Source organism: Chelonia mydas, chromosome 15 (assembly GCF_015237465.2).
Source record: "Chelonia mydas isolate rCheMyd1 chromosome 15, rCheMyd1.pri.v2, whole genome shotgun sequence".
Classification (NCBI taxonomy): Eukaryota; Metazoa; Chordata; order Testudines; family Cheloniidae; genus Chelonia; species Chelonia mydas.
Window position 1 is genome coordinate 15020524 of NC_057856.1, and position 22558 is coordinate 15043081.

The window sequence follows — 22558 nt, forward strand, 5'->3', positions numbered from 1 at the left end:
CGCCTGCTTTGCTCAGGGCCCCTGCAGCAAGGGTCAGGATAGAGGTGCTTTTGTAGTGGGTGAGGGGATGTGATAAACATGCACAGGCCTGGATCTAGCCCTAGCCAGTGCAATTCAATCCTTTCCTGTACTTTAATGACCATCGCGCGTACGCACTGTGTAGGTGCAGTGGTGAGTTGCATAGTTGAGTTGAGCATTTTACTTCTTGCAGCAGGGCAAAAATTCCTGTTTTAAACACAAATGATTTTATGTTGGGGCATGCATGCACAGATATATGCTATACTGGAGAAAAAGTCAAATCCAAACAGAAGGTATAATTTTCAATCAAGCTTTTAATGAAAAGATCATAAAATAACAGTTTCTTATCACTGTACATTAAGACTGTAAATTTCTGAATGCTGAGATCATATTATAGTTTCTGTATATTTTTATATGACACTTGTGTTGGAGCCACAACAGCATGTGGCTCTGACCTGAATTCAAGCTCTTGAAGGAAATGAACAGAACATTGCAGGAGTGTCGGTCCCCCCTCAGGAAACATCCAGGGCTCTTGGGCTGACATAGTTAAGGCTTAAAAAGGAGATAATGCAAACTCCCTTTTCCAGTTTTATTTAAAAGAAGAAGAAAAGAAAACCCACCCAGAACGAGACCCTCCTCCCTCCCCTCAGGAAAAGCCAATCCAAGCTGTTTGGGAAGTTATAGTAAGAGTGATCTTGGGTGCTTTGATTGGCTATTTGTGAATAATGTTTAAAAACATCCAACAGTTTGATGAAAGCAAAACCTAAAAAGTTTCCCCAGTGCCATCAGCACATTGTAGCAGGATGTGGTGCCCTATTCTAAATCTTCCCCACTCCATCCTGTAGGGAGTGCTCAGTAATATAAGCATCAGCCCCACCAATGCCCACATGTTTAATACTGGCCTACAAAATGTGTGGCAAATTCCCAATGGGGGAAAAAAGGGACGAGGGAGTTGGTGCCTGATGAAACGGCAGCAGTGGGGTGGAATTAATCTAACAAAGCCACTTCCTCCTCTCATTAAGTTCATGGTCCAGCATCTCAGAGCAGTAAATTACAGTAAGGAAAAGTGTGACCGCAGCAGGTCTGCATAGGACCGAGAGGAATCAGGGTCGCTCCTCTCTATGAGGTCCAGCTCAGAGCTCTACGCGAGTTGGAAGTGCCCAGTGGGAGATCTCAGTGAAGTTCTGGGCACCATCTCCTTTCAAAAGAAAAGAAGCAATTACAGAAACCAGTGAGAGAAAAATGCAGTTTCTCTCCCTGATCTACAACAAGGGAACACTTGGAAAGGAAGGGGCCTGGAAATCCGACACGGCCTGCCTATGCTGCTCCTAGAGAGTCTGGAGAACTGTGTGTTCTGTAACAAGCTCGTTAACTAATTAAATTAATAGGATTTTGAAGGTTTGCTTCTAGAGAATATGGCTAGGCATAGACTGCGAGAGTGAGTCTGTGAAGGGGAAGTGGTTTGCATGCATGGTCTTTGCTGTGGACCTGCTTACAGGTTTGAGGTCTACCAACCTCCCTCCAAAATATTCCTTTTGTCTTAAGCCAAGCACTGCTGATTGGAAGGGCTTTTTTGTTTTAGACCCCAGCTATGACTGTCTATCTTCAGCAAGCTTCAGTTTACATCTGAAGTGTCACAGCCAGCTATGTTTTATACAGATCTTGGACTCCACATAGCTACAACAGTGAATGCAGTGCTTCAACTTAAAATTGCAAATCCCATCACAATGCCAGGATGCTCTTTGGCTGCAGCTGGGATTAGACTTCTTCCAGTTATCTTGGGCACCAGCTCCTCACCTTGGAGATCCTTACTACTTTCACAGTAAGTATCGAGAAGATAGTAGAAGAACAGGCTATAGAGGCAAGGGAATGCAATCATCAGTCACCAGTTCTAATCAGCAGTGCCAGACCATCCTTCCTCCCCTACATTTACCCCCTCTCCACGTTTTTCCAACAGTCACTCAGAAGCCATAGGTTTTGCTTTGCAACATGCCCTGGATGTTTCCCTGGCCAAGCCCCACACTCCTGCATTTCAGAACTGAAGCAACACGGTAAAATACTGTTAACCCAGACTTTGAACCTGCACTGCTCAAAAACAATGCTTTCCACGCACAAGAGAGAGGAAAAAAATAAAAATAAAGACAGGAATCTTAAGAGTGACATAACTGGAAACATTTAAATACAGCGAAACATAAATTCCTCTTCTATGCAAAGCTACAAAAGTCCAGTCTTTGTATTGTCTTCACAGGTTATGGTTTATGGCTATGCTGAGTCTCTGAGATTTTTTTTTTTTTAATATATTTTTTCTTTTTTTTTTTTTCTCTTTTTCTTTTTCTTTTTTTTGAAATCCTGTAGAGAAGACCCTGCGGACACATCTTTGTGTTTGCAACTGTTCTGAATTTCATTGCAAAACTGTGCATACAGAATCTGAGAAATAAATACATTCATTACTGCACATACATATTGATACAAAAAACAACACTGTCAAATAGTGTTTGCACCATCTTTGTTAGATATTAAGACCAGGCAAAATTAATGTTTCATTTTCCATCAGCCTCCCTCAGGTGTTTGAAGTGGCTTTGGTGTCAAATTTTATAAACTAAAAAGAAATCATCAAGACTATGGGTGGGGAGCTTTTAGAGGGTTTTTTTTGTTTGTTTTGTTTTTGGCTTCAGCGGTATTTTAACAAACCATCGTCATTGGCAATCTTTAGACTATTCTAACATGCAAATCAAGCGTATGTTTCCACATGGGTTTTGACTGGGCTCTTCTACACAAGATATTAAGGTTTGGAGTGAATTAGTAGAGCTATCTTAATTAACAGAAGGATAAAACAGTCCAAACAGTTTGGCTCATGCTTCTGCACTATCCTGAATGTAGGAAGGGCGCTATATGTACAAATATACTACTTCCCTCAATCCAGACCATTAAAGCTACCCAGGTTGGCCTCTTCATTCCAGCAGGGAGTTCTGTGGTCTCTGCAATAGTTTTTATTCAGTGCAGAGGGCCAGTTGAAAGTTGCACTTTCCCTTCTCTTCCACAGCGACGAAGACTCACAGAAGCTGCGTGGCAAGAGCTCTTTGGTGTCTCCTGTGATCTTTGTGGCTTCTCTCAGTTACCCTACAGCACAGGGCTGGGCTTTTGGGTTTCTTTTGGCAGCTCCCACTAAAGGGATAGACTGTGAGATTAGCCCAGCTCTTGTGGCCAATGTTAGGGAAACGTGCGGGGTACGGTGGCTGGAGTCATTTGCAGGCAACATCAGTCTCTCCTTTCTAGAGTCTTGTATATTCCTCCCCACGCTGCTGGTCACACAGCCAGACCTTCAGAGGAAGAGCCGGGCTGCTTAGGACTAATAGCCACTCTCTTCTTTCTGCACCCGTTTCCCATTGGCACAGACCCACGGCCTACTCTACCTTAGTTGTCAATGATAGACTGTGGAATTTTCTTTTTGTAACTTAGCAACGAAACACATCAGATGAGGCTACCCACCCCCTCAACAAAGACTCCACACCCAACACAACCCTGCAGATGTCGTGTCTTTTTTCTCCTAAGACCTCTCTTATGGGTTATGAGGACAAAAATAAAATAAACCCATTTCCCTACTTACATCTCCCAGACCGTAAGTCGTGTTGGAATGCAGTTTGGTTCATGGCTGACTTTTTGTTTTTGCGTGCTTCTAGTTTAAGAAATGTTGTTATAGTCTTCAAAGACAAATCAATGGAAAAAGCAAAGATTAATTTTGACTGGCCCCTAGATCTGTTGAGGTCTGAAACTGTAAAAGTTTATGTAAACAATGAGATAAATATATTAGTATTTTTCTGAGCCAAGTGAGGTTCCATACTCATTCAAATGTGCTTTGGTTTAAAAAATAGTTTTGTGAATTTGGGTATGAGCTTTTTTATTTTTTATACAACTTTTGCTATTTTATCCTGTTACTCCGAAAACATTCTGGAACTAAGTGACTAAAGCATATATTTAAGCTGCCTGGCCTCTATTTTTGTTTTTAAATTGTTTTATTCCTCTTGAGGCTCTTTGTGTATCTTAAAAAAAAAAAAAAAAATTAAAAAAAAATAAAAAAAAACAAAATTAAAAAATGTAACTCCCTCCCCCCAACCCTAAAACTCTTAAAATCTTAAATATGAAACTAGTGTTTTGCTTTCTCATTAAAATACAGAAAAATGTTTGATACAATACTATGTCGTACAAATGCGGTTGAGTGTTCAGGCCCCCAAGCAGGCCTCAAACAGTCCCTGAAGTTTTGAGTATTACTAGTTATTCATCATTATTACTGTCACAATTTGGAAAATGTTGTTTAGAGTCAGTCTATGGAACACACCTCTAACACAGCTACTTGAAAAAGAAAAACAAATTTCCTTTTGTACAATACTCTTGCTGTACACAGACTTTATGTCGTATTGTTTAAGTGCTGAGGGGGGAAAAAATAAAATAAAGGAGGCTCCTTTACAAAATATATAGCATTGGGTCCTGAGCTTCAAAATGATTCTCAAGGCTTAAAAAACAAACCAAGGAGGGAGAAAAAACAAACAACCACCCACACACACCTGTAAGTCTAATCAAACACGGGGGAGTGGGGTATCTGCTCAATAACAGGGCCTAGCTCTGGTCTTAGCGCTCTCTGTATCTCCGGGCTATTCCACGTCTTGGCTCAGTCAGTCACAGCTTGAGCTAGTTTCCGAAAGCTGGATTCTGCGCACACACTCCCCCCGCCCTTCCCATTACCAGCTTTGCTCTAGCAATTCCTAGCCTGGCTAGTCCGGTCACTGATGCATTAGAGAGGGTGGGAGCGTGTGGCAGAGGCACCTCAGGAAACTGCAGCATGGAATGGAGACATTCACTGTAGCACCACAATCAGGAACAAAAAAAAAAAAAGGCCCCACAAAGGAAGCAGCAAAGCCCCATTGACAGCTGTGTTCCTGAACAAAAGAGCTGAAAAATCATTTTGAAACTCTGGACTCGGTGGTTTCTTAGCCAGCCAGTGGCAATGGGAACTCTGCACTGGCTGCACTCTAAACCAATATGGGATTCAATTCAGCTTTAGGAATTTTAGAGGGAGGGGAAAAGGCGGAAAGGGGGATAAATAAAAGCCTAGATGCTAATCTTGCACTGATGTTCCTTGGCCCAGCTAAAGACTTCTCTGAGGAGAAGGTGGATAGAAGAGGCCTTCACTATTCAAATGTTTCAAGGGACTTTCTCAGGAGGGTTTGGCAAGGGCTCAGAGGAAGAATTTTTTTTTTTCTTTTAAACATGGAAATGCTAAAGACACTAAAAAACAGCGCATCTCAGCACTTGGATCAAGAGATCCATTCTCCCCACGGGTGCCCCATGACTCACACTGACAGAGTCTAGGAGCAACAAGACAATGGCACTAGAACCACCATGGTGGTGTGGGGAGGGCAAAGGAGTGGGGACAAGTGTGTTCTGTGGAACATGACACCAGGCCAAGGCTCAGCAAGGTTTGGTTTGTCTATTGCATGGAGCCTGGATTCCAGTTTCCTCAGTTCATTCAAATGACCCAAAAAACTTCTTATGGACTAGTCTACCTTAACAGAAAAACACTAGTGAAAATGAAGCTTATATTTCTTTGTTTTAATTGAACATGCTCACTTGTCTTTTTTTGGTCTAAAACTTAAAAAAAAAAAGTTTTTTGTTTTGAAAACAAGACATGCAGGGTTCAGTGAACCCTACGGATACAGAGGACAATAGTTTTGAGCCGGGAGGGAAGGGGGCGGGGGGGGAGTGTGTAAACCTTACTCAGTTCAGAAGGGATGATTCTACTGGCTGTGAATTTTTACCACCACACTCCACCAGTCATGGGAGGCTTGAAATAAGCCATAGCTTTCCACAAGGTCACGCCAACAAAGTTGAGGGGCCAAGAATCGGCAGGCTAAACTCTCTGTCTTCTCTCCTAAACCAATAGCAGCTGTTGGCTGTGATGTCTTAGGCAGATGTTGCAAAAACGTTTTGTTGCTTTTTTCATTTTGAGGTGTATGTGTGTGTGTGTGTGTGTGTGTGCGCGCGCGAGCAATTTTCTAAAAGGGAGGATATGAAACACTTTGGTTTTTTTTTTTTCCCCCCTCCTCCCCATCTTATTGCACTCTGGATTCTAGTAAGTTATAGGCTGCTACTCCCCTCACCCTCTGTCCTGCCAGGTGTTTACACACTGACCCAGATGTGCTGGAAGAATGGAGGATGAGGGGACCTTTTTTCCATAGCATCCAGGTTCAATAAACAAAGCTGGAAAGGGCCCAAAAGCTCTAAGAAGTTTCCTTCCTTTTATCTAAAAGTGACTAAAAAAAGCCAGGAGTTTGCTGAGTGAACCATTCTAAGCATCTATGCACTGGGTCTCTGGCTTAATACATTTTTGTCTTTGGCCGAGCTTTGCTTTAATATTTTTCTAGCTGACTTTTGATGGAAGGACGGGGTGGTAAAAAATCCCTTAATTTTAATTTAGCTTCTACTTTATACATTTACTTACAATAAAAAAAAAATACCTGCCTAATCTTTCACTAACCATCTTATTGTTCTCATGAATTCAAGAGGTAGCAAAGGTAACGGGTCTGTTCACACAGACTCGCTCTTTAGTGAGGGAGGAAAGCTAAAAACATACACACACACAAAAATAAAATAAAAAAAATTTAAAAAAAAGTACCTAAGGAACTTGTAGCAAGTCCAGCCTACATCAAACCCCTTCCCTACCCCACCCACCCCAAGAATTAACCTCAGACCTTCCAGTTCAAACATTCACATAAACATTACAATGGTTTTTCCTTTAATAAAACAAGTACCTCTAAGCAAAGAATATTCATACGAAACTACTAGAAAAGTAAAGACTACCCCCTGCTCACTGAAAGAAATTTCCAGGGCACCCACACCCCTGTTCAGTCATGGGTAAGGCTGCAGAGGTGGCGAGGAGGGGTGAGGCATGTGGTTAGGTATGCCAAGGTTAAAGACTAAACCCAAAAGGGGGAAAAAAAAAAAAAGTGTTGCTATTTCCTGAACTGAAACACTACGTGGCACACACCTAGGTAGACTGCTTTAGCCATCTCCACCTCATGGGGAAGGATGACGACTCCCATCACCATCACAGCTTCCCACAGAATTTAAATGGGCTGCCAACCCTGTCACAGTCAGTCCACAGCTTCTGCACTGGGTACAGCAAAAGCAATGCTTTGTGGTTTTGTAGCACATTGTTGGAAAATGGGGTTCATTTTTTTTTTTTTTAAATTTTTTGTTTTTTAAAGGAGTCGCAAGAAATGCCCTTATTGAATCTGGTTGTAAGGACATTAGTAATGTAACATTAATGCAAAAGGAAAGGCAAAGCCCACAGAGTAGCCAGTGGATAACACGTTCCACTTGCACTTTTTGTTAGTGCAGAAAATAACACTTGATCAATGTCTATAAAGCACTACAGGAGTGCCAAGGAAGGGGGGGGGGAGGGGGAATAAAGAGTTGGTACAGCCCCAGCTGATCAGATGGAATGTCTCTCCCCATTCCCACTTACCATCCAACAGGCAGGAGACCTCACTCCTGCTACCTGGGTGGAGGGATCAAAAGAGAGACCAAGTCAACACCCACAAAAATAAATGGCATTTCTTGCCACGCCATTGAGATTTAGAAAGGGGGTGGGGGAGGGCGGGGAATGATTTGAGAAGGGCATCAGCTTGGCTGTGGACCTATGTTTCTTTGTCTTTTATTTAAAAAAAAAAAAAAAAAAATCTTAAAGCTACGTTTGTTTAGGCCGCCCATGACTGAACAGAGGAGGGGAGTTGCCCTCTTAAGCAGCAAGTCTACAGAAAGGTAAATCACTGCGGATGGGCTTGAAGCTCATTCTGGAGTCTTTGGCTTATGTGGGAGAGGTATGCATTCGCAGGTGGCTGATCAGATTGCGCTGCTGGGTGAATTTCCCACCACACAGTTGACATTCGTAGGGTTTTTCTCCTGAGTGGACACGCATATGCTCTGTCAGTCGGTACTGCCGGGTAAAGCGCATCCCGCATTCCTCGCAAGCAAAGGGCTTGAGCCCTAAATGGCTGCGCATGTGCCGTGTCATGGTGCCCCGCTGTGTGAACATCTTGCCGCAGATGTTGCAAGGGAAGGGCCGTGTCAGCCAGTGAGTCTTCTCATGCTGCCGCAGAGTGGCTGGATCCTTGTAGCTCTTCTCGCATACTGAACACTTAAAGGGCCGGGATTCTGCAGCATAGGGCTGGTTAGGGTTGGACAAATCCTCAGCTTCCTCCTTGCCGCCATATGTGCCTTCCTCCTTGATGTAGAGGTCTTCCTCGGTGTGCGTCTCCACGTGGGCGTTGAGCTGCTCGGAGCTGGGGAAGCCCTTACCACAGGGGATGCAGACATACAGGTTGTCACCGTAGGCCACAGGCTCAAACCCCTCCTGCCGGTAGACGTAGTTGGCGCTGGTGTGCCCCCCACTCTCACACTCGCTCTGTCCGCTGTCATCGCTCATCTCCTTGCCGTTTTCTATCTCCTCTTTACACTGGAATGCCTGCTCCGGGCCATAGGCGTTGCTCAGGTTCCGCTCGGCCGACTTGGACAAGGGACCCACCAGGATGCCATTGGGTAGCCCCTCGCCTTCCTCGCCACCTTTGCCCCCCTCTTTCCGGTCAAAAGCATTGTCTTTCTTGATCCACTCCTTCTTGCGCGCCGAGTGCCGGAGGCTCTTGCGCTGGCCGCTCTCCGCCAGGGAGTGGCTCTCCTCGTTCATGTCCATCTCCATGGGCTCGCTGCTGTCTGCTGCGCTCTGGGGGGCTCCGGCTGCAGACTCGTCGAATGATGAGGCACTGTTGGCTGCGGGGGCTGAGGCAGATTGGGGAGAGCCGTGCTGGCTTTCACTGTGCTGTGTGTCGTCCTGGGAGGCTGCCGCAGGGAGCGACGGGCTTTTTTTGGACAGGTCGAGGCCGAGCTCCTGGTCGCCGCTGCTTCCATTTGCACTGCCGCCGTTCTTGCTGGCTCCCCTGCTTAAGGAGTGAGAGTTCTCTTGGTTAGAGCTGCTGATGAAGATCTCATCGTCAGAGACCTTTCCCTTTGGCAGCTCCTTTGAGTGTGAGCCCTTCATGCCCTCAGTTGACCCTGAATAACGAGTTTGGATGACTGAAGTGGTAGAAAGCCTCTGACTCCTGGGGGGTCTCCCGACACTGGGGCCGCCGGCCCTGCCAGCGAAAGACCTCCCATTCCGCTTCAGCTTCTTCCTGCAGAGAGCTGCCAGGTCGTGCAGTTGGAGGTAGCTTGCTGCGGTGAGGAGAGCATTAAAGTTCTGTTCACCGGGCTGGTCAGTCGTTAAGAGCTTCCCAGTATAAATAAAGTCCAAGATCTGTCGGAACACGGTGGGGTTCACCATGTCCGTGTCTAAGTTAATCAGGTTGTCATGCAGGACGAGGGATTTGAAATACATGCTGCTGGCTGCCAGGATGTTCTTGTGGGCACGAAACAGGGCATTTTCTACCACAATAATCACATCACAGAGGAAACCTTTGGCTCGTTGCTGGTTCAGCTGCAGTAGCAGTTGTTTGGCATGATTTGGCAGTTCCATCTCCACCTTCTCTTCCTTTCACCTTCACTTTACCACCTACAAGACAAGAGAATAAGATCTGTGAGCCCACCATTTCCACTTGGACAAACCTGTGTTTAATAGACTGGTTTAACAGACTGCTGTTTAATATTAGGTTTGACACTGACTAAGGAGTTCTGGGTGCATTCCAGCACTGCAAGCTGTGCTCCTGCTAAGAATACAGGGAGAAACATTTCTCATGCTAAAGCCTCGGGGTTTTTAAAAAATATATATATTTTTAAACACTCATGATAGGCTGAAACTACCTATCCAAAGATCAGCAGGGAAGCAATGGTTAGCTTTCAGTTTGTTTTTTTCCTTCCGCGTGAACCCCTTTAAGGGGGATGGGGAAAAAAAGCAAGCTGTTTCACCATTATTCGTATATTTGAAACATGTAAAATATTTATCATAAGCAGCAGCAGCTTTCATTGCTTTAAATATGTGGTTTCTGTCTTTGGGGTTAAAAATAATACACGCAGCAATTTATTCCATATGCAATGCAAGTTAATTACATAAGGTGGGAAATCGGGGGAGGGGGACGGGAGAGGGAAGAGAAGAGGGAACTTGTAAGAGTATAAAATGTGAGTTTAAAAATTTCCCCCTGTTCAAATCCATATCCTGGTCCCCAGGAAGACAAGGACGACAAAACCAGGGCTCCAAATTAATTAGCATTGTTAAAGTTCTTTAAAGTGCTAAATGTTCTTGTTACCACTCCTAAAAAAAAGCTAGTCAATAACTTTACATTATTTTCTTGGATTAAAAAAGAAAAATGAAATAATAGTACACAAGGGTTTTGTTTAAACAGATGAATCGCCTATCTCATGTTTCCTCTCTCATTCTGTCCCCTGAATGATGGTGAGATTAAAGACCACAAACACCTTTTCTATCCATATATTGCATATTTTTTATTACACACACACAGAGTGCTAATATATCTGGACTTTTAATGTTGGCAGCACGACTGACTTTTAAACATCATAAAAATCCACTGGCTTTCCAAGCACTATTTTGTCTTTTGAAATGCATGGCAAGGGGGAAAATCAAGATCAATTACATTTGTGGATTTCCTGGGTATTACATGGAATACTTGACACTAACCCTCTATTATGCACATTGTATTTGGATTTCCAGTTCCTTTTATACTTCATTAGCTGGATTTCATACACACAGAATCCAGCCCTGTACTTCACTGATCTCAGCATTCAAATTCTGTGGAGGCATTTCCCTGACATCTATTTTAAAAAGTACCTGTTCCCTCCCAGCCAAACAAGTTTTGGGTAACCAGTCTGGGGTTAATGAACTTCCTCCAGATAGAAATGTAAGTTTCCTCTTAAAAAAAAAGTTTGTGATTTTTCTCATTATAAATGGTTGCTTAAATTCATTGATCTCTATTAAACACCAAACATACAACACACGTCAACACGTTCTCTAGACCTTGGTTAATTAGTTTGTAGATTATCCTCTATTCTTCTCCCTCTAGTGAACCTCAAGAATTAATTCCAATTAACTTTTGACCCAGATCTGGAATAAAACCACTATCATCTTCATTATGAAGCTCTTACCCAGGGAGAGTTCATACTGAAGTAATTGAATATAAGGACTGGTCTCCAAAAATCAGCAGTAAGCAACATGAGAAGTGAGAACAGAGAATTAAGCAGAGCGTTTGGAGGCCATAAAAGTTCTGGCTGGATTCTCTGGGATATACAGCATCTGCCAGAGCGTGTTCATGCTTTTAACCATCTCTGTGACTTGGGCCTGTTCCACACAGTTTTTGTACCAATTTAACTATTTCAGTTAATGCTGTGATTTTATACTGATATTGTTAAATCAGTACAACCGCTACACTTGACACACAAACAGTTATATTGGTATAAAGGCACCTTATACCAGTAGATCTTATTGCTATAACTTTAAGTACCTTTGCACTGATATAACTGTCACCACACTAGATGTGCCAACTTAACAAGACCAGTTTCAAATCAGTCTAGTTAAAGCAGTCCAGGAATGGAGGGTAGACCAGCCCTTGGATTTCTAAAAGGAAAAGAAGGGAAACGGGCTGGGCAAAGGCTGAAGGTTCCAATGTGCTGACAACTCCTTTAGAATACTCCAAAATATTCTCCCTCCCATTTGTCTACATCTTTCTAGTTCCCTCCATGCTCATATGAAATCCAGAACTGTAGTGAAAATTTGCTTCCACTAGGTCTCTTTCAGCATTACAAGCTTCTCTCCCACTCCCCATCCTGCTGTCTATCATTCAAATGGCTTTCTCCAAGGAAATAGGCCTGGAATATAGCAACATTCTGGTAGCAGTGAAGGGGTTAACTTCCTCTTTTTAAGCTCAGTAAGTTAGTTACCAGTTAATGTTTTTATTACTTGTGCTTCCCATTACCCCATTCAGACCCACCTTATCCCTCTGGGTCAAGTCTCATGTACTCAGGCTAAAGAAATATTGAATTATGTTGTCAATCTCGAGGCTTGAAGGAAAAAAAAATCCATTCTACCATTAGCCAGTGGTAAATGGTTAAGAGTTCCCTGTCAAGGGTGGCCTGTGCCATCAATTTCTGTGCCATGCAGGCTTTCACTGGACAGCGGAGTTTCTAGCTCTTATGGCTATATAGAAAACCTTCCAAATATAAGCCAATGCAAAGCTTTCTTCCCAAGTCGGCTAACAGGCTGCTCCTCCGGTGCTTCCACGGCTGCTAATAGTTTGCAAGGCAGTCAGTTTACTCTTCTACAAGACTCATTTTTTACATCTGGCTAGTAGGTGGATCTGACAGTGAGTAGGTGTTTGGTAAAATTTTCAAATCATGTTCATTATCCACATTCATCCAATCCAGTGCTCGCGCACACATACTTGGTATTTAAATTTAAATACCAAGAGCTACATTCACTGGTACACCCTGGCTGTTTTATATTGTCTCAGTAACACAAGGCAGCCAGAGCGTACTGGTGAATCTGGCCTCTACTGTGCAGAAGAGTAACACTGTTCCCAGAGATGGGTGGATGGGTGGATGCTAGAAAGGGTGGAGGACTAAGAATAAAATACAAGCCTGAGCAAAATAGTAATTATTCATTTCTTCTCCCCTCCCCATATGGCATTTCTGTCTGCTAGGGAAGCACACACTAGCTGCATGAAAGCCCTAGGAGACTAGGGTCTCCACTATTTGATACTGACAAGCACTTTAAAAAACTATGCATGCTGTAATTAGCCAAACTGGAGAGTCGCAGCACACATCCACTTTGTCTGGTTTTCATGGCTTGTTTCCGGAACTCCTGATTAAGGGGAAGAGACAGCAGCACACAAAAGCACCAGATACCCACATTTATCATCTAGTCCTGTAAAATATGACTAACTTCTGCGTCATCGAGCCATATGGACAGGGAAGGGGAGAAAAACGTTACTTACAACATAACTAAATACAACACCTACACATAAATAAATACCTATTGCTCAAGCAGAGCAAATGGTCAGCTAGTTGCATTGTTTTCACTAACAGTATGATTGTTGTTCTATGTGCATATAACACCCCTTCCCACAAAAAGAGAGTGATTTTAAGCTGTTCCATAAAGGAAATATGTGGGAAGGAAAATGAGAGACAATAATAAGTCTTGCCTAGCCAGACAAATGAGAAATTTAGTAGGTTACTGAACTAAAACCCAACTTATTTCACAGTTTGTGTCACTTGGAAATAGTGATGTCCAGGCAAATTTGTATACACAGAACATGCAATATGCCTGAATTGCAAATGCCAGTCTGATATAAGGCTTTGCAGAGATTAAAGGGCTCTTGCAGTTGCTCAGGGGAAAGACCTTTGATTAAATCATATCAAATAAATCAGGGAACTAGCTGAAGTAGCTGGCATATTCATTTCCACGTTACAGCACAAATGCCAACTATGGAAGTAACTATCCTAAATGGGCAAGTCAGTACTTGGAAGGGTGGGAAGAAAGAAGTTTTGAATTTTAACTCTTATTTATGAGATATGAAAATACATCTGACCTTCCTTCCTAAGTCAGTCTTCTTTAGTTTTTTTAGCATGGTGCGTGTTCTTTAATGATGACTGCTTATTACAGAGCTTCAATTTTCCTTATGTGTCTTTGTGCATCAGCATCACAAGTATTAAGTAATTACTACCACACATTGCTATTTTGTGGCACTCATGAAAAACAGTGAGCTTTCTAAAGCAATCATGGAGTAGCAGAGATGGGGTTGAAGATTTTAAAACCAGTAGTCAATTTTCAACTCCAAGCACTCCAATGCAACGTAACGGATTAAGTGTTCCCCAGACTAGAGATTCCAGTTGATTTAGCAGCAACAGTGTAGTGAACTCCATGAAGCAGCACTGTCCCAGGCCAGGTCTAGAGGCGCTTTGCCAGTATAGCTATATCAGTATATTGTACTAGCAAAAAGCTCCTAGTGTGGACACAGCTTATTTCAGCCTCCCCCCAAGCAAAATAAGCTTTACCAGCAAAAGCAGGTGGCACAACTATGCCAGCAGATATTTGTAGCGTAGACCTGGCCCTTATCTGTATCTTCTCAAGTGCTCAGCAAATCATCATAAATCCATTACAGACACTGGTCCAGAACTGACCAGCTCCAAACACCTACTTAACAGGGATGCATCCTGAGATGGAGTGCATCCTCTTGTTCACTAGATGGGTGCAGGAATTGTTCAGCAATCCATAGCATTTAGGAGACTATACAATCCCTAGGATGCTCCCAAACAGTAAGGAACAGCATAGATCCAATTAAAAAAAAATACCACAGCATTCCAAATAAATAAATGGTGAACATTACAACTTTATTATAAATACCTGGTGCACCTGTATCATAGCTCTGAAAGGGGACAGGATATTAAAGCTTTACAACTGTATTAGTGCTGAATGCTCAAGAGAGAGCTTCCTGAAAAAACCCAAAACAACAACTGTGGAGCATCAAATGCTAAGATTGTTTTTGGACCACTGAAAGAAGCCTTGCTCTATTCTAGGGGAAGGAAATAAAAAACAAAAGTTGTTCCATTCCAGGAGTAGCATGGCCACAGTGGGATTTCAGATGCTTTTCCATTAAGAAAGATACTTAAAAACATGGCAGACTCTCTTTGCTGAGTAGGAGACTTATTACTGACATTTGTGATCAAACACAGTGGAGCGTCCTTTGCATACTGTCTAGGACCAAACAGAACTAGGGGTGTATTGGTCACATAGTAGTAGAGATAACCCAGTTATAAAGGAAGGCTCCTGCCCAGTTTCAGTGACCCTGCAGTAACAGCAACCGCTTAGCATACACCGTTTCCAGAAGTGTGAACCTCATCAAGGATCCTGATGCACAATAAAGGAAGGAAACAAAATGGGAGTCTTAGCGTTACAGGGAATTCACCCCCACCCACAGCCAGAGTCTAGCTAATGGAAAAATGGGAGAGAACAGAAATGTTATGCTTCTAAGATGATATTACACACAATGAACAGCATTAAAATAAACCTACACTAACTAGGAGCTGGCAGTGTCTTCATAAGCAATATTGCCTAAGGAACTGGATGCTTGTGAGAATTGATAATCAATTTATTAAATCAGTGGCTCAAAGCCAAACGAGGGCATATTCTGGTCTGATGGGCATTGAATACAGCGTAGAACATACCATGTGCTCTAAGAGCTTTGCTGCTTTATTACAAAGTGATAAGACCTTCCTTTCCATCAAGACTTCGGAAGGAAATTGGTTAAAATTAGACTGTCAAAACACATACAAACAGTAACAAAAAATAATTACTTAGGATGAAATACTAAATGCCACTACAGTGCTTTAGGATTGTTTAAGGACCATAAAAAAAAGATAATTACACCCATCCCCAAAGCAAATCCCAAAGAAATGAAGAATAACTATCTTTGCAACCTATGGCAGGAGACGCTATTTGATTTCAATGCTGAGTTTCAGACTGGAGTGTTGGACAGTGTTTATATTTTGAAAGGAACACCAGTGAAGCAAAGAATTGTTCCAAAGCAGACCTAACGAATCCCTTGCTTCATTTAGAGAATTTGTGGGCGGCAGAGAGGCTAGATATGGAGAAGTTGTGTATTGAAGTAACTCTATGATTGATAAAAATCTAACATGTGGAGATTAGAAGCTCTGTATCAAATTAGATGCCATTAAACTTTAGCCTGCCTTGCACATTTTAATATACAAAGGAAAAGGTGGTATTCTCCTTGACTGCCTGCTGTCCCCAGCAGCTCTGCAGCACTCTGGTGAACATGAACAAAACAAACAAAAAAAACAAACAAACAAACGGGAAGTTTATTCCCTGTTCTGCTTTCTTCTTCCACCAATTTATTTGGGTCCCTCTAGCCTTTAACAGACAGAAGAATGCATGCTGTGTCCAACTGCCACCAAATTCCTGTGGGCAAGTCACTTCACTTCTCTCTGCTTCAGCTTCCCCATCTGTAAAATGGGGTGACAACACTTAGCCCTTTTCGAGAGGCTTGGGTGAAAAAGGGCTTTATCAGGATGTATTCCTACTCTAACGCTCCCTTCACCCCACGACCATCTGCGCTGTGGGAATACTGCCCACATGTTAATTTCATTGTGGTCTTTGGGACGAGGCGTAGGAAACGTGGGCTCTCACGGATGCTCACCTCCCTGCAGACTGGTGGTGCCTCACGGGTTCCCCTGGGGAGCTGCAAATGCCCCGTAATTAAACACACATGGGGGGCATGGGTTCAGCTCTAAAGCAGTCAAAGCTGGCCCTAGGGATGTGCTGATAGTGATATCCCAAACGGCAACCTCCCATCCCTGAACACAGTCAAAGCACTGGAGCTGAAGCAGCGTCAATAAAGTCCCCCTTTTCATTCTCTCTCTCTCTCTCTCTCTCTAAAAAAAAAGAAGAGGATCAGCAAAAGCTCTAGGTGGAAGGGGTGAAACCCCAGGAGATCCAGGTGGGAAACTGGACACAGCACCATGGTGTTCATGGAGAGAGAGTCTCACACTTCATCTCAATATATTTCAGACTAGCCCTGCAAGCAATACAAGGGCAGAGGTGTGCACAGCAGGGGCCGAGCAGCATGCACAGTAGGAACCGGCTGCACAGTTAAAGCGGTAGGAATGGGGATGGGGGAGAGAAGAGAGGAGTGTGATATCTTGTCAAACCGTAGGGTAAGATGTTGGGAAATTAACGTGAGCCACACTTGGGCTGCTGTGGTGAAATTAGTACTGTGCAGAACTGCTCTCAAAAAGAAAGGGAGTCTCTGCTTACTAAAGCAAATGCCTCAGAACTGCTGCAGAATCTGTTCTGCTTGGTTTTTGACACAAGCATCCTTGGGTTTGGTAGCCTGTGCTGTGATGTCTGGACATGAAGCATGAGGGAAAAACAAGCTCAGCAGCTAGGGACCCCTGGCTTCTGTCCTCAAAATGTGAAAAGCAAAAAGGTTTGAGGATTCCTGCAGCACTGTGTCCTCCTGCCCAAAAGGTAACAAGCAGTGCCAGATACCTGATGCATAGCAAACTGCACATGGGGCAGAAAAACTCAAGAGGGTGAAGAATGCAGGGATTCCTTAAGGCTAGTATGTGTTGACAATACCAGGAAAACAAAGGGCGATCAGGTCTGCGTGAAGCTGCAGCAAAGCAGGGGCAACTTGTTATGTGTTGAAACTCTGAGCATTAGAATGCACGTTAACCACTTTGTTGCCGCTTACCATGCCAGGTACATTGGGCTAAGGGCACCTCCATCCAGTGCTGCCTGACGTGCCAGGTACATCCCATGATGTTCCATTGAAATCACAACAGGCCATCAATAGAACGTGGCTGCACAGATGCTGAATGAAGAACCAGCAGGGACGCTGTTAAATGCAATTAAAAAACTGCAATCAAAATTGAAACGTACATTTCAAATGGCCACCTAATTTAAAGAAAACAACAACTGCTTCTATCGTTAACCCCCTCTCAGACTGTTGAACTGCACAGGGCAGGGATGTGCAAACATTATGGGGAACCCCTTGCAAACGTCTTGGATCCTTTTCCCTGGCAACCTCCTTTCTCAGAAATACAAGAACCCGAAGAGCTTCAGATGGGAACATGGAAATGCTTCCCAGGGAATAGCTGTCCATAAGACACCTTCATCACCTCATTTTGCCCCCTGAAGGCTATCTAGCAACTAGATACTACAGTGATGGGTGACATAGAAATGCTTCTCCATTGTTGAAGTCTTCATGCCACAATCTTCAGAGTCCCATACTCTACACGATGCTTTTCGCATGGCTTTGAAGCAGCACTTTTAAAAGCTGCCACTGCCCTACCTTGAAATCCGTCTGTCACAGAGCTGCCATTGCGTTAAGCCAATCTGGTTTCCTGTGGACCCAGTTATATACAGAAAGGGAAAGAGTCCATTATTCCAAGACCAAACCTCAGGGCATGGCCTACTGTACTGGCACTACAGTGGCACAGCTGCAGCTCTCCCGGGGAAGCACCGTAGCGTAGAGGCTTCTTGCACTGACGGAAGAGGCTTTTCCATCTACCTAGTTAATCAGTCTCTCCAAGAGGCAGCAGGTGGCTGTGTTTACACCAGGGATTAGATCAACCTAACTACAGCACTCACGGCACAAAAATGTTCACAGCCCTGTGTGACGTAGCTCTGCTGATCTAATTTTTAAGTGTAGACCAGGCCTCAGTGTACCACAATGATAATGGAGCTCTTTGACGATTTAAGACTTTCACTGTGTCTCAGTGATTGAGGATTAAACCGATTCATGGCAAACTACATCATGGTCCCCACCTAAAACTTAGGTCCATCAAACTACATTGTTCAGGGCTGTGAAAACGTTATGTCCTGGGCGACGCAGATAGCTCAACCTACTCCCCATTGCAGACACAGCTAGGTGGACAGAAGAATTCTTCCATTGACCTAGCTACCGCCTTGCAGAGAAAAACCCCTTCCATCATTGCAGGAAGCAGCTACACTGCAGTGCTGCAGCTGAAGGTTGCTATACATTAAAAATGTATAATTCCACCTTTCCTGCCGAAAAGAAAAAACTTACGCGACCTCCCCATTTTAAGTGAATGTTACATAGATGCTCCAGGCTTGTGAAACTTAGTGCAACTCCTACAGCCGCAGAGCCTCCTCCCTCAGGAGTTAGCATAATCAAATAAAGAAGGATTACTGAGAAGGATAATCCTTTGGATGAGACATTAAATATGGGTCCCTTTACAGGGCTGTTTGTAAAAGAGGTATATACCACTTGTGAAATCAGGGAAGTAATTAAAACTAAATTTTGCCTCAAATTGGAGGAGAGCCTGCAAAGCACTTTTAGTGCTGTGAATTTTGTTGTCAGGTGAACACAGTTACACAATATGTCTGGGCCTGATAAACCAGGGGTTCAAGGACAGAACATGGCAAACATTCTTTCCCTTCCCCACACTGTCTCCCAGCATCCCTCCTACTATTGGTCTACCTGGAAGCCTGTGGACATTCCTGTAACCCCCCCCCGCCCCCCCCCCCCCCCCAAAAAAAAAAAAAAACTCGGCCGGGGGGAGGCAAGGTAGGCTTTAAAGGAGGACAAGGTAAAACTCAGGAAGAGGAAGGATGGTTGGAAAGTTCCTAGACAGCATTTGATTTTTGGGCTCAGGCCTACCTGGCTTATCAGGCATAGTTTTTATGAGGGACAGTGTTGATATTTCATAATTCTCAGCAAAAGTAGAAATTACAATCTACAAAGCTTGTCCAAGAGGAAATAAACCCCCTGCCTAGCTTCATAGATACTCATGGACTAGAAACCTTGCCTAGCTTCACAGGACTCTCAGCAATGAGGTTCTGCTCCCCCGTTAGGGAGCAACACATTATACATTTGCATAGCTCTAGTTCTTTTTGCCTGCCTTGTGTGCCTGTCCAGCTGGGAGTTAATGATTGGATAGCACTTCTCAAGTTACGATCCTGGCCATCATTTCCATGTCCCAGAAAAAAAAATCAAACTGCAAGACACCTTCACTGTAATGAATTTCCTTAAAAAGGGATTGATAGTAAATGAGGACCACTGGCCTTGCAGCTATAAAGCTCCTCCCTGGAGAGGATACAGAATGCAGAGAGAAGGTTCTTCATTCTGCCTGGAGGTGTGCTGGGTTCAGGCCCGAAATATACAGAAAGCCGAACCAATACCACCTGTCACTTTTGTAACTAAATCATTTTTATGCTGAAATAACAGGCCTTTTGCATTAAGATTACAGCTGTCAAAACAGGCCAGATTGATGAAATCTTGTCAATAAAACAAAGGTGAAATTTAAGCACGTACACTCCTACTGACCCAGTTTACACTGGACCAGGATCAGCAGTGCAGAACCAGTTTAAAATGGACCACTGCCAGTGTGAAAAGCTGTGTTTAAACAGAGTGTCTGTATTAGCTTAGGCACAAGGGTTTCAGCCCCTGTGAACTGGAACCTTTACCTCTCGTCTCTTTCTGGAGTAAGCCAATGACATCCAGGCTGTGGGTAAGCTACTGCTGAGTACATAATGGTGACTGCATGTGCCAACACTAACTCTGGGAAGCACGTGGCGATACCCAGCTTAGGAGGGGGGTGCTGAGCAACGCATTAAAGCATTTCTGGAATCTGGAGTGAGACAGCAGCTCAAATGCAGATTTACATACAGATTACAGCAATTTGCTACTAGCTACTGTGAAGCAAGAAGCTCTGCTCAGTGGTTTCTGCTGCAAGGGAAAAACAGCTTGCGGAAACAACACAGAACTGTTTAAATAAAGATACATTTCTCACTGGTGGAGCCTCCCCATTCACACGGAGACCAAGCTTCCCACTGGTCTCTGCTTGTGCTGCCCATCCCTAAGCAGAAATCTTGTACAGAACACGTTTGTCTACTGCTGCCCGCATGAACCAGCACCCATGAAGCAGTGAAACCCTTGTGATATTTGCCAAGCATGATGGACTCCAGGGATGTAGCAGAACCATGAAACAAAAACCACAGGAGACAGGAGGAGCAGGTAGCAAGCAACAGACGCTGACACTCCTGCAACTCACAACTGGCTGAACAAGCTCACCAAAACCTGCATTTCGACAAAACCCACCAGACAAAGGCAGCCCTAAAGCCAAGCTGTCGTCTGACACAGCCTCTTATTTCAGAAAGACGTCCATATCCTTAAGCAGACCCAGCACATACAAGCAGAAGACACCCCTGACGCACCTACCAGCCAGGTCCCTTTGCCAGAAGCTGGAAATAGGTGACAGGGGATGAATCACTTGATGATTACCTGTTCTGTTCATTCCCTCTGGGGCACCTGGCATTGGCCACTGTCCGAATACTGGACTAGATGGACCTTTGGTCTGATGCAGTATGGCCGTTCTTATGTATGCAAAAATTAAGTATGCATCCGATGAAGTGAGCTGTAGCTCATGAAAGCTCATGCTCAAATAAATTGGTTAGTCTCTAAGGTGCCACAAGTACTCCTTTTCTTCTAGCTTCTTACAGTCAGTTAGCTTTGGGCCTTGATATACAGAGTTCTTCCTTTAAGATTTATCTGGATGTCTGAGACCTTTCGAAGACTTTCTTGCCTGGAGCAAGTCAAATGGTCAAGGTTTCCCCTACCTGCCCTGGCTTGCCATGTTTCATTTTAGGATGGCAGGCTAGGGGACTGGGCATAGAACAACTCTCTGCCAAAGCTGGCAAGTGACTCATGAGAGGTGGAAAGAAGTCCAGGAGATTCTTTGCCCATTCAGGGGACGGAATTTACTATGCTTGTATCTTAGAGCTTCAAGAATTAGCACATTTCCTCTTTGGGTTGTAGGGTTAAAACTGAAGTCAAAAACCTCCAGGCAGGCAGGTTTCCCCTTTAACGATCTTCCTTTGCATAAAACTAGTGTGACTGCCAAACCAAGCACCATGTACAATGGCAACCAAGTCCACCATCAACACCAGCAACATGCCTGCCTGACCCATGCTGCATCACATAAAATCAACGTCCAGACTCTACAGCCACGAACTAACCTATAAACCATGAGAGCTACATTCTTCAGCCCCATCATTCGTTCTCTCAACCCCTCCCGCACACCCTTTCCAACAGGACACTGCACATGCACTGGTGCTATAAGCAGCTCTGAATACTCTGCTGAAGTCCTGCTCCAATGTGAAGCCATGCCCCTCAGCGAACCCCAAGCATGACTATCCTTCCAGCAGTGACAGTAAATAAAGAGGTGGTCAGGGATGGGAAAGGAGCAAACATTCCTCCTGTCATAAGAGGAGCTGAACATCAGTGTGCTGGACAGCCTGGAGGAAGGAGGAAGCACTGGCTGCGGAGTTTAGTTGGCAAGGGAAGAGAGGAAAATCAGGTTTTAGATTTTCAGCCCTGGTCTACATTTAAAATTTAGATCAATCCAGCTACATTGCTCGGGGCTGGGGAAAATTCACACCCCTGAGCACCACCGTTAGCTGCTGTTAAGCTAAACTAGCTCCCGGTGCGGACACTGCTACATGAATGGAAGAATTCTTCCATTGACCTAAGTACTGCTGCTCAGGGAGGTGGAATACCTACACCAACAGAAAAAAAGCAGTTCTGTTGATGCAGGAAGCACCTACTCTACGGACACTACATTAGCACAGCTGCAGCTGTGCTGCGGTAGCACCCATAGTGTAGACGTACCCTTTCAGGATCCCGGAGTGGGAGGGAGTGCCCCACTCAATCTTTGGCACTCTCCTTTGCCCGACTGTGGCTGTGCCTACACTAGCAAACTTCATAGCTGTAGCTCCACTATTCCGATCTACTACCACTTGCATTGTTGCAATTGCCAGTAGAGAATTAAGAGTTATAAAGTTTGTTAAACCAGGCTCTGGAGTGCTGAGGGAACGGGGCAGATCTGGAGACAGACTCTCCCACACAAGTCCCATTTATTGTGTGTCCTCAGCGAGCTTTGCTGGTTGTGTCACGAGAGGAGCATTCCACACAGAGCTGGCTGCACAGTGTGACAGTGCAATAAC

At 44.0% G+C, this 22558-nt stretch overlaps 1 protein-coding gene across 6 annotated transcripts in view; it reads right to left on the reverse strand.

The window, feature by feature from the left end:
- Nucleotides 1–2671: 2671 nt before the first annotated feature.
- Nucleotides 2672–22558, reverse strand: part of HIC2 (HIC ZBTB transcriptional repressor 2) — a 99309-nt gene continuing 79422 nt past the window's right edge. For 3 of the 6 annotated variants that reach the window (XM_043529301.1, XM_037878328.2, XM_043529302.1), the window contains 2 exons: nucleotides 17283–17426; nucleotides 2672–9619 (listed from right to left, as the gene is read on the reverse strand). In XM_043529301.1, the coding sequence (XP_043385236.1) occupies nucleotides 7883–9583 (1701 nt within the window). In that variant the 5' untranslated portion in view covers nucleotides 9584–9619; nucleotides 17283–17426 and the 3' untranslated portion in view covers nucleotides 2672–7882. The remainder of the gene's footprint in view (nucleotides 9620–17282; nucleotides 17427–22558) is intronic. The other 3 variants (XM_043529303.1, XM_043529304.1, XM_043529305.1) reach the window with 1 other exon arrangement.